Here is a 13,056-nt window from a genome sequence, read left to right on the forward strand (position 1 = left end):
GCTTCAAGATTGATTCCGATTGATCAGACCAGCTTTGAATAGACCTTAGCACGGGTACTTCCTGTTTTTTGAGTTTTACTCCTTCCTGTCTATTTTTCTCTCTCCTCTCTTTCTATTTATGTCTATCCCCCTCTCTCTACACATTCTAATCCTCAGAGTATGTACTTTTGTTTATAAAGAAGTTGTCCTTTGGTTGTTTAAGGACCGTCATCTTGTTCCTTCCTATTAATCGTAGTCATAGGACTATCACTCTGGGTGAAGGTTGAAGTTATTCTAGGTGCTTCTGTAAAGTTTTGATTGTTCATTTCACTTCTGTTGCTGTAGAGCTGCAATGACCGAGGAGTCTTATAACTGACCGTAAACACACTCACACACCACATTCTTTTGTGACTATTGCTGACATTAAAATAACTACTCACACAATGTGCTTTTGTCACCTAATAAGACGACATGAACAAAGATGATCTATTATGTCGACAAGATAGCCAAGTGACCGCACTAACAATTGAAATTCATGTCCTCAATGATTGAAGGCAGGTGGATCAGGTGAGACATTCTAGTCAATGAGAGGACAGATACGCGTATGAACAACAGGCACAACTAAGTAGTTGCCGGAATGCCATGTGCATCCACTTATCAGTACTTTTGTAACAGCCTAAACATTACAAAACTTCTGTTTATCATATAAGCCTCATGTAATTCTACTCTCTCCATAGACTTCCATAGACCAAAAGAGCTGATCTCATGCGGACAGATTTTGGGCAGAGCAAATGCTCTGGCTTCGCCTCTTCCTCTCTGACATGAATGAACACTGAATTAACTCTCACTCACTCTCCCTCACACAAGTTGGGGAGTGATGTGCTACCACACAGAGGAGCAGGTGGATGGAATGTTGTCAACACTCTCCTCCACCTCCATGGCTTGCACACGGGGGAAACAGAGCTGTGTTAGGCCACAGTGTCTCACAAATACCACTATGGGACAACTACATACACCACTGTAGTTTACTATGGGACAGACTGCCACTGTAGGACAGACAGCCTGTTAGGACATATTATTTCCATGTCACAAAAAGGTGTGCCTGTGTGATAGGTCTATAGCTGGAGAGGGAGGGACAGAGGATAGAAACCAATCAATCTCATGAATTACCTAAACTGATGAGCGGTTAATGAATGTTGGCTGTCACATTAACAACTATCTTGCCCCCTTACCCCTCACCTGCCCCCTCGCTCTCTCTCTCTCTCGCTCTCTCTCTCTCTCGCTTCTCCCACCTGCCCCCTCCTCTCCCTCTTTCACCCCTTCCACACAGATGCACCCCGCTGCCCAGCTCGACAGGAGCGATGGGATGTGTCAACTAGGTACTTCACTTACCAACATTTAACACTGACCAGGGATGAGGGGGGTTAGAAAACAGGAGGGGGGGGGGCAGGACAGGGGTGAGGGTGATGTCAACTAGGTACTTCACACATTATCCAACACTCCACATGAAGGAAGTAGGGAGGGGGGAGGATGGGAGAAGGGTTGGGGTATAATGAAGTTGGGGAAAGGGGGAAGCTCAGGGCTGGTTTCTCAGAACTAGATTGAAGACTCACTCCGGCAAAAAAAAATTTTTTTTTTATTTATTTACTTTTCCTGTGGAATAACAATATCCCCAGGATAAATACAGTAATTTGCACACACTTAAGGGTAAAAATATATTTTTTTTGACAAGTACAAACTTCATGGAGTAGGCCATTCAAAGCGTTGGTGTCTGATGGTGCCCTCTGTCATTGAGAACAAAAGAGGAAAGTCCCAACCACCTCCCCATTTGTGTCATATCAGAGGACTCCTGGGCCACGTATTGAGATGTGCCTTTTGGTGATAAATTGGAAAGGAGACTGGAGTTGGACTTTGCTTACTCCTAGACTAAAATGTTCTCTGGAGAGTAGGTTTAATCTGTCATTTTTAAAGCTGTTGAGAGGAAGGTTAAGTCTGACAGAAGGCCTTGTACAAGTTTAGAAAGATAGTGAAAGATAACATGCAGGGATAGACACAGCCAAAGGTCTTGTTGGAGTAGGGGTGAGACCGGGACTAGTCACAGGGCTAGACTGAGCCCAAGGCATTGTCTTACATAAAATGGAGTTGACATGACACCAGAAATAACACAACGCCTGAGACCAACAAACTGACCTCCCTCTTCCTCCCGCTTTTATCCCTTTCTCACCCTCGTCCCTCTTTCCCTCCTCAGTTTATCCCTCAATCTCCTCCTCCATCCTTCCCTCTCTCTGCTCACCTATTGTACCTGTCGACTCTGTTCTCCTTTCCACCTTGCCCCTCTCTCTTTCTCTTCCATCATCCTCCATCCTCTGCCCTGTTTCTCATCGATACCTGACAGCATACTGTATGAGTGTATACATCTGGGGCTGCGTCCCAAGTTACACCTTATTCTCTTTATAGTGCACTACGTTTGAGCAGGGCCCATAGAGCTCTGGTCAAAAGTAGTGCAGTGTATATGGAACAGGGTGCCATTTGGAACTCCTTCGGTGTCTCCCAGGCCCATCCCAGTATCAGGTCTATCCACAGTCCTGGATCACATCTGATCTCTGCTCATGATCCAGTCTGGGGTGAAGAGGTGGTGACTGCAGATACTGATCCCTCAGGTCTGGGGCTCTGGAACCAGGACCAGACAGCTGTCTATCTGTAAACTCCGCTTTAAACCAAACTCTGCTTTAAGCCCAACCCTGCTCTCCATCCACACACCCGCGTGGAGCTTTTGACCCAGTGGGCATTTTCTAGCAAAGTCTACCTGGTACAGTACCAACTGTAATATTGTAGTCTGGGTGACATCAAGAGCAGACTCAGGAAAGTTGTGTAGTAAATGATCCATCTTTTATCTCTCTCTCTCTCAGTAGATGACACAGTCCTGGACCATGTAAGGGAGCTGAAGGATAAATCTGCAGTGTTTCTACCAGAGCGAGAGACGGGAGGAGCGAGGGAAGAGGAGGAAGATAGAGGAATGGGCGTGGGGAAGAATACCACCTCTATGTCGATGGAGGGAGGAGAAGGAGCAAAGTATGAGGAGGAGAACAAACACAGCGCAGACTTCTACCCCATTCCGGTACTGTGTGTTTGTGTGTTGTGTGTGTGTGTGTGTGTGTGTGTGTTGTCAGTATGTGTGTGTGTGTGTGTGTGTGTGTGTGTGTGTGTGTGTTGTCAGTATGTGTGTGCTTGCACTGGGGATTTAGTCAGTTAAAGCGGCAATCTGCAGTTACTACATACACTTTTTTTAAACTTATAAATGAATGATATTTACCCATTTGATTCTTAAAGAATATAACTTATAAATGCCTCATGAGCTTAGTTCAACTGTCATACCCCATCAGAACCCAATATAAATGTGTGTAGACACGGCCTTAAAGCATGCTTAAAACTATAATTTTGTTATCATGGATAGTCAGAGCCATGGATGCCAGGACTGTCTATGAATTTGAAAGTGGTTACATTTGTCCAGGCCCATCCCTCAGCTTCTTACCAAAGCAGGGGGTGAGCACTGTTATTGTTTCAACCACAAAAACCTCACCCCAGTAAGTATTTTACAAACATTTCACACTGCATTATACAAAGTAGCACAACTTGGGTCCTTGGCCCTTTAAGGGTCATCAAGTTGACACACTGACAGAGGAGTGATGGTAAAGACAGGGTTTGTCCACCATACACAGAGACTTGTCATTAGGATCACTTAACACTTGTCAGGGTCACACACACACTGACGAACATCCACACATGCAATGTTAGTCTCCATGTCGTGCCAGTTTTGTTCTGGCCATTTCCTCTTGGTTAGAGCACAGTCCCCTCATGTAGGTCACACCACAAATCAACAATAACGGTTTCCCTAGCCACGCACACACACACACACACACACACACACACACACACACACACACACACATAATACTGTACTGAGGAGCCCAAACACCCTCTCTGGGTTTTGAGTCACTCAGAGATTTATGACTATATATCCTGTTTGTTATAAGTATCCCATTCACATGCTCCTGTTACTGAATGGCTGAATAGGACAGAGGTGGATAAAGGGACACAATGGCTCTCCTCAATTACCTGTACAGCCAGTCTCCCTCCCTTCTGTCTTTCTCTTCCTCCTTGCTTTGTCTTTCTTTCTTTGCCTCTTGCATTCATCCTTTAATCTCCCCCTCGTTGTCCTCTCCATAGCTCTCTCCCAAGGGTACTTGTTTTGTGACGTCTAGGGATGTGATGTCTGGGGCAGCAGGTAGCCTAGCGGTAAGCGCTTTGGGCCAGTAAGTGAAAGGTCACTTGTTCGAATACCCGAGCCTACAAGGTGAAACATCTGTACATGGAACAACACATTTCACTGCACCTTTCCAGTGTGTGCCTATAAAATATTTTTTTCATGAACTAATGTCCATTAATACAAATGACAGACCTTCAGTTCATTCTAAGTTCTCTCATCTGATGGCTGCTCTGTCAGCAGTAATATTTCCCAGCTAGTGAAAGATAGGCAGTAGGATGGAATGTGTCCCCAGGAAAGGTACTCTCTCTCTCACACACACACACACACACTTGAATGCCAATGACATTTAAGTCTGAACACGAGTAATTTGTTTCGCATGCCTGGCAGACGAGATGCAAAGATGGATGAAAGTATGCAAAGACGCATCCTCAAATCAAATTTAGACAAATGCCACTCTGTGTGTGAGAGACTGTCCTTCTATACTTTGAACTTCATCTGTGATTTGTTAACCAAGCCACAGACGCAGAACACACATCCACAACAAACAGGACACAACACACACGCAGTGATGTCATGACCTTGGGTCCCTACAGCGTATGTGTGTGCAGCAGTGTGATAAACAGACCAATGTAAAAATAAAGTCACATACACAGGATAGGTGCAGTGAAATGTTGTTTTTTACACATTTCAGCCATAGTAGTACCGTGCCCCTGGAGGGTTAAGTACCCTGCTCAAGGGCACGTAGACCATTTTTTTTCCCCACCTCGTTGGCTCGGGTCTTCAACTAATGAAGAAACTGATGTACTTATGGCACAGTATTCCCAGAGATCATTTTCCAGACAAAGTATGCTGTCCTTTGTGTGTTATGTCTGATAGTTCTGTTAACCTTGCCCAATCAGCATCAATGTCCTTGCTTTCCTTGAAATGTTCTCTCTTTGTGTACGTGAGTGTATATAAGTTGTGCTACTTTGTATAATGCAGTGTGAAATGTTTGTAAAATACTTACTGGGGTGAGGTTTTTGCGGTGCAAAAAAGCGTCACTGTTGTCAAAACACTGCATCAGTGCAAAGGCACAGCCACCAGCATAACACTATGGAAGTTTGTCATTTCTCTACCCCTACATTGGCTTTATACAGTTACATTTCTGAAAGAAATGCCTGTACAATAATAGAGGGATAATGAAATATGGGTCCTTGGTACTCAATGTTTCATAGTTAGTTGGCCCATATCAATGATTGACATGTAGTGTGTACAGTAGGTGGTTAAAGTATTGACATGCATCTGTCTGTAGGTGGATGAAGTATTGACATGCATCTATCTGTGTAGGTGGATGAAGTATTGACATGCATCTGTCTGTGTAGGTGGTGGTGAACGGAGTGGAACAGGCCACTGGAGAGCAGGACACTGAAGACACTGAGCTGATGGCCATCTACACTAAAGAGATCCAGGAAGGAGAGAAGGTACGAGACACACGCATAGTTTAAACTCCTAACTCTCCCTTCTTCTCTCATACCCTCTCACTCACCCTGTCCCTCCCCTACATCCTTTGTTTATCCCTGCTCTTTTGATCATCCTCTCTTCTCTCTGTCACTGTGACTCTGCACTTTTCCCTTGTGAGAGAAAGATAGTCAGAGGCAAGAGGAATCTCCCTCTCCCTTTTTTTTCTCCCTTTCTGAATCTCTCCCTTTTTTTTCTCCCTTTCTGAATCTCTCCCTTTTTTCTCTCTCCCTTTCTGAATCTCTCCCTTTTTTCTCTCTCTCCCTTTCTGAATCTCTCCCTTTTTTCTCTCTCTCCCTTTCTGAATCTCTCCTGTTGACTACACTCTTGCTGAATTGTTCAGCCTTTCCCTCTTCCTTGCTGAATATTCTTCTCCCATCTCCTGCCACGCTGTCTGTTATGTTGCTGTGAAATCATCAGCCTACAATATGACCTGTATTTTGTCTCCAGGGAGGTCTCCCAACTGGTCGATCTTGAGCTACCAGTAGCTCGCAGCCCACCTATGAGTAACTCGTCAAATAATTCTGAAAGTACATGCAATTTTCACGTGTTCCACCGCAAACGGTCATAAACAAATCTCACAAGTATCAGACACCAGAAAGCTCCCAGCTACTATCTATTCAATGTAAAACCTTCATTATCCCACCCCTGGTTAGCAACTATTGGCTTTAAAAATAAATAAAAAACACAATCTGCCAATTAACTTCCAGGAACATTGTCCCGGTCTGTCTGTGTGGCGTGCGCTCATTTGTTTATCATTCCGTGTGTAGCCATTTGATGTGATTACCGTCTTGTGGATTGACCAGAAATATTTTCCCAAAAAACTTTTCAATTAAATGTTAACTGCAAAATAGGCTTACCTGGTGTAACGGATGTGAAACGGCTACCTTAGTTAGCGGTGTGCGCTAAATAGCGTTTCAATCGGTGACGTTACTTGGTTCCCCTTGCTCTGCAAGAGCCGCGGCTTTTGTGGAGCGGTGGGTGACTGTTGATGTGTGCAGAAGGTCCCTGGTTCGCACCCGGGTATGGGCGAGGGGACAGTTTAAAATTATACTGTTACACTGGCAGGAGAATATCATCTGTAATTGTTATTTGCAAACTTTGCCATGAAATGAGCAGCAGCAGTACAGATCCATTGCTAGACGCTCAATTAAAGGGCCAGATGCGCGATTGTCTTTTTTTTTAAATTAATATATAATTATTTATTTATGTTTACTTAAGAAAATACATTATTTTACCTTTCTATTAAACTAGGCAAGTCAGTTTATGAACAAATTCTTATTTACAATGACGGCCTACCTGTATTATAGGGGAATTACATTAAAAAATCTTCTGGTGTGATTTAAGCATTGACATGGACTCATAACATTTAATTGAGTTGTTTCTCTATTGACAATTGTAATTTTAAGAGTGAAAATAAAACTGACAACAGAATTTGGGAAACTATAAAACAGAATTTGGGGGGAAAATCTCAGATTTTCTAGGGCCCTTTAGTTGTTTATGAAGCATTATTTTATCAGGTGTATGGACAGAACTTTCTCATGTACACCAGGTACCCGGGGAATAGTTGCAGAGGACAGGAGAAGAGAAGAAGGCCTATTTGAAAGCTAGAAAAAAAACGACCATGTCCCGTTTAAAAAAAACGTAGCTCTCATGCTAGAGAAGGTTGGAGACCCCTGCCCTATATAGTGCACTATTTTTGGGTGTGGTTAGTTTCATGTTTTGACCTCCCTAAGGCAAACACACACACAATTTTTTATTTAACCTTTTTATTTAAAACATTGTATTTAACTAGGCACATAGAGATTACTACTTGTAGGCTTAAATACACTTAGACTAAAAATAAAACTTCAGTCTTAAAACCATTTGGTCCAGAGATTGTATACCCTGTGGTGTGTGAGGGTGTACAGTAGCCTAAATCTATAGTCTAAAACACTCTTCTCACCTTTGCGTGTGTGTAGAGTTCCATGTCAGAGACGTTGGACAGTGCAGACAGTATGGACGCCAGGAGAATGGACATGATCTACACCATCGAAGACACACCTCCCTGGTACCTGTGTATATTCCTGGGCTTACAGGTAAGACACACACCCACAGCTCCGGTACCTCTGTTGTTTTGCAAGTACCAGATAAGCATGTGTTGTGTGTTTGTCTGTCTGAAATATGTATAAATGTAATCTAAATAATGTGGCTTCCTCCTTGTCTCCTCTCCTTCATCTGCACTGATGTGAAAGCTAATTCCTAACAAAGTTCCTCTCCCTATTGCTTTCACCTCTTCATCATCAGCACTGATAAAGGACAAGAGTAGACAAGGAGAGGAAGCCACTTAAATTCAGACTGTAAAAATGCAGCTAAGCTCAGGCCTAAAAAATGCCATCTCACCGCTTATTCGAGTCACTTCCTCTTTCCTGTTCTATAACCCGTATCATGTAACATAGTTACATCAGGAGTGGGTAAATTAAGCCCCTCCCCTTTATACTCATGCTTATGAAACATACTGGTATGCAAGTTGATGCTCGGCTTCCCTGTCACACAGAGACCTCAATAACCTCAATCAATATTAACTCAATATTTACACAACAGTCCTGTCTATTAACATAAACACATACACACTGTAAAAGGCCATCACACAGTGACACACACATCTCATTCTAACCCTCTCTCACCTCTCTCTCCAGCACTACCTGACGTGTTTCAGTGGTACCATCGCTGTGCCGTTCCTGCTAGCTGAAGCCATGTGTGTAGGGTTTGACCAGTGGGCTACCAGTCAGCTCATAGGAACTATCTTCTTCTGTGTGGGAATTACCACCCTGCTACAGACTACACTGGGCTGCAGGTACACACACATACATACATACATGCATGCATGCATGCATGCATACATACATATAGTTGAAGTCGGACATATACATACACTTAGGTTGGAGTCATTAACTAGTTTTTCAACCACTCCACAAATTTCTTGCTAACAAATTATAGTTTTGGCAAGTCGGTTAGGACATCTACTTTGCATGACACAAGTAATTTTTCCAACAATTGTTTAGTCAGATTATTTAATGTATAATTCACTGTATCACAATTCCAGTGGGTCAGAAGTTTACACACACACACAAAGTTGACTGTGCCTTTAAACAGCTTGGAAAATTCCAGAAACAATGTCATGGCTTTAGAAGCTTCTGATAGGCTAATTGACATAATTTGAGTCAATTTGGAGATGTACCTATGGATGTATTTCAAGGCCTACCTTCAAACTCTGTGCCTCTTTGCTTGACATCATGGGAAAATCAAAAGAAATCAGCCAAGACCTCAGGAAAAAAATGGTAGACCTCAAGTCTGGTTCATCCTTGGGAGCAATTTCCAAATGCCTGAAGGTACCATGTTCATCTGTACAAACAATAGTATGCAAGTATAAACACCATGGGACCATGCAGCCGTCATACCTCTCAGGAAGGAGACGCATTCTGTCTCCTAGAGATGAACATACTTAGGTGCAAAAAGTGCTAATCAATCCCAGAACAAACTGCAAAGACCTTGTGAAGATGCTGGAGGAAACGGGTACAAAAGTATCTATATCCACAGTAAAACGAGTCCTATACCGACATAACCTGAAAGGCCACTCAGCCAGGAAGAAGCCACTGCTCCACAACCGCCATAAAAAAGCCAGACTACGGTCTGCAACTGCACATGGGGACAAAGATCATACTTTTTAGAGAAATTACCATCGTTATGTTTGGAGGAAAAAGGGGGAGGCTTGCACGCTGAACACCATCCCAATCGTGAAGCACGGGGGTGGCAGCATCATGTTGTGGGGGTGCTTTTGCTTCAGGAGGGACTGGTACTCTTCACAAAACAGATGGCGTCATGAGGAAGGAAAATTATGTGAATATATTGAAGCGACATCTCAAGACATCAGTCAGGAAGTTAAAGCTTGGTCGCAAATGGGTCTTCCAAATGGACAATGACCCCAAGCATATTTCCAAAGTTTTGGCAAAATGGCTTAAGGACAACAAAGTCAAGGTATTGGAGTGTCCATCACAAAGCTGTGACCTCAATCCTATTGAAAATTTGTGAGCAGAGCTGAAAAAGCGTGTGCGAGCAAGGAGGCCTCCAAACCTGACTCGGTTACACCAGCTCTGTCAGGAGGAATGGGCCAAAATTCACCCAACTTTGTGGCAAGCTTGTGGAAGGCTACCAGAAACTTTGACCCAAGTTAAACAATTTAAAGGCAATGCTAGCAATACTAATTGAATGTATGTAAACTTCTGACCCACTGGGAATGTGATGAAAGAAATAAAAGCTGAAATAAATCATTCTCTCTACTATTGTTCTGACATTTCACTTTCTTAAAATAAAGTGGTGATCCTAATTGACCTAAGACAGGGAATTTTTATTAGGATTAAATGTCAGGAATTGTGAAACTGAGTTTAAATGTATTTGGCTAAGGTGTATGTAAACCTCTGACTTCAACTGTACATACATATATATACACACAGATACAGTACCAGTCAAAAGTTTGGGCAACTTACTCATTCAAGGTTTTTTATTTTATTTTTATTTTTTTACTATTTTCTACATTGTAGAATAATAGTGAAGACAACACTATGAAATAACACATATGGAATCATATAGTAACCAAAAAAGTGTTAAACAAATCAAAATATATTTGAGATTCTTGAAATTGCCACCCTTTGCCTTAATGACAGCTTTGCACACTCTTGGCATTCTCTCAACCAGCTTTATGAGGTAGTCACCTGGAATGCATGTCAATTAACAGGTGTACCTTGTTAAGTTCAACAAGGCACACCTGTTGTGACATGGTAGGGGTGGTATACAGAAGATAGCCCTATTTGGTAAAATACCAAGTCCATATTATGGCAAGAAAAGCTCAAGTAAGCAAAGAGAAACGACAGTCATCATCATTGACTGACCTTCATGTCTTAAAGTAATCTGGAAAATTTCAAAAACTTTGAAAGTTTCTTCAAATGCAGTTGCAAAAACCATCAAGCACTATGATGATACTGACTCTGAGGACCACCACAGGAAAGGAAGACCCAGAGTTACCTCTGCTGCAGAGGATAAATTAATTTGAGTTAACTGGACATCAGATTGCAGCCCAAATATATGCTTCACAGAGTTCAAGTAACGAGACACATCTCAACATCAACTGTTCAGAGGAAACTGTGTGATTCAGGCCATCATGGTTGAGATTTTTGGTTCCAACTGCCATGTCTTTGTGAGTCTTAGAGTAGATGAACGAATGACCTCCACGTGTGTGGTTCCCACCACAAAGCATTGAGGAGGTGGTGTGATGGTGTGGGGGTGCTTTGCTGGTGACACTGACACTGTGATTTGTTTAGAATTCAAGGCACACTTAACCAGTATGGCTATCACAGCATTCTGCAGCGACACGCCATCCCATCTGGTTTGGCTTAGTGGGACTATGGCCCAAAACACACTTTCAGGCTGTGTAAGGGCTATTTGACCAAGTACTGCATCAGATGACCTGGCCTCCACAATCACCTGACCTCAACCCCAATTGAGATGGTTTGGGATGTGTTGGACTGCAGAGTGAAAGAAAAGCAGCCAGCAAGTGCTCAGAATAATGTGGAAAAGCATTCCTCATGATGCTGGTTGAGAGAATGCCAAGAGTGTGAAAAGTTGTCAATGTAGAAAATCATCAAAATATAGAAAAACCCTTGATTGAATGAGTAGGTGTCAACTTTTGACCGGTACTTTTATAAACACACCCTCACATATAGCTAAGGCACCTGGGAAAACTAGGCAAGTGATTTGACTATTCTTTCCCCTTGTTTGGTTTTAACAATAATCGAGGCTGTGGGAGGAGACCTCCATTGCTTCACATTCTACAGTGTGGTTAAGGAGTGTATTATGAAATAGGGTAGGTATGTTGGTGCTAGGAGCATAATTATTCACTATGCTACACTCATACACCCCATCCCCCAGGTGGCAGGCAGAATCAACTGGGTCTAGGTGCTGAACCAAGCCTTGATAAAGCCATAAGTTTTACCTCTCTCTACAGGAAACTCTCTTTCCTTCTCTCTAATTTTCATTCTTTCATTGTTTGTTTTTTTCTTCTTTAATGTCTTTCTCGATCTCATTGTGGTTAGAGGTTAACATTTTACTCAGTGAGTTAGTGTGACTTGAGATGCCCTTCTGTTCTTTCCCTCACTCCTCTTGCCCACATTTTCTCCCCCTCTATCCCTTTCTAGAAATATGATATCCTTTAGAAATGCCACAGCCAGGTTTCATATTTGTTGCCATGGTTATTATTGCTACCAAACGTGAATGTGATGCTCGATGCCATGCCACGTCAATGTAGTCTGTCTGTTGTTTGTAATTGTGATTGTGCAGTCTGCCTGTCTGTCTCATGGCCCGGATACAGCAGCATTGACGGGAAATCACTGCACACACACACACACACACACAGACACACACACACAGAAAGTACTCTCCTAGTCTTATGGCCTTGAGTGATTTCTTTCTGAAAGGAGAGAACGAAGCAGTATTTTTAATTTTTAGCCATTAGTGTTTTGTCTAACAGTCAGGTACAGCCTTGAAAAGAACTGCAGACAAACACCCACACTCACTCACCCACACGCGTACACACACAGACCAGCGGTATGGCGGATCTGTGTTTGCCTGACACACACATACTCCGCTCAGGGAGAAACCAGGCATTCTGCCACATAGGACTACTGTGAAAAATGGGTCGATGTAATTTTAGCTGTGGCCAATTCTCCTGTCTTTAGTCCTGCAATTAGGACTGGTCACACAGAGAAACATGCACAGCACTGTCTCACACACAGAGGACTAGCCTCTACATAGCACTCACACAGATGGTAAGATCATGCACCAGTCACAGTTGTTGTTTTTCTGTGTGCCCTGTAGTAAACCTTAGAACTGTGAACTCAAAGAAGAATTTGAGAAATTGTTAGTGAGATATCTGTTCTCTGCTCCATCATGTCTAGCTGACAACACACTCACACCGGCTGCTTGCCGACTCATCCAAAGACACTATGATGTCCATCTTTTCACTAATGACCATCATCTTTGTGTCACAAATCACAGCTATCTGTGTCACCCTGGCAACATGGATAAGGTGGGAGTGGAGGGAGGGAAGAAATGAGCACTGTGGTAGAGGGCTGGAAATCAGGGAGAGATGGATGAGAGGTAGGGAGTTGATGTGGACTGAAGCATAAGGGGAGGGTGGGGCTGAGGGAGAGAGGGTGAAGGGATGTATAGAGGAAGATGAATGGATGGAGAGCAGAGGAGTACTAGGGGCTGTGTTTGAG

General features: G+C 43.0%; 1 protein-coding gene across 6 annotated transcripts in view; it reads left to right on the top strand.

The window, feature by feature from the left end:
- LOC135513947 (solute carrier family 23 member 2-like) overlaps positions 1–13,056 on the top strand; it is a 71,287-nt gene that overhangs the window by 42,660 nt on the left and 15,571 nt on the right. For 2 of the 6 annotated variants that reach the window (XM_064936984.1, XM_064936987.1), the window contains 4 exons: positions 2,889–3,097; positions 5,608–5,706; positions 7,705–7,821; positions 8,422–8,579. In XM_064936984.1, coding sequence (XP_064793056.1) covers positions 2,996–3,097; positions 5,608–5,706; positions 7,705–7,821; positions 8,422–8,579 — 476 coding nt within the window. In that variant the 5' untranslated portion in view covers positions 2,889–2,995. Of the gene's footprint in view, positions 1–1,309; positions 1,359–2,740; positions 2,789–2,888; positions 3,098–5,607; positions 5,707–7,704; positions 7,822–8,421; positions 8,580–13,056 lie in introns of those variants that run through there. The other 4 variants (XM_064936985.1, XM_064936988.1, XM_064936982.1 and 1 more) reach the window with 3 other exon arrangements.

This window comes from Oncorhynchus masou, chromosome 25 (genome assembly GCF_036934945.1).
Source record: "Oncorhynchus masou masou isolate Uvic2021 chromosome 25, UVic_Omas_1.1, whole genome shotgun sequence".
NCBI lineage: Eukaryota > Metazoa > Chordata > Actinopteri > Salmoniformes > Salmonidae > Oncorhynchus > Oncorhynchus masou.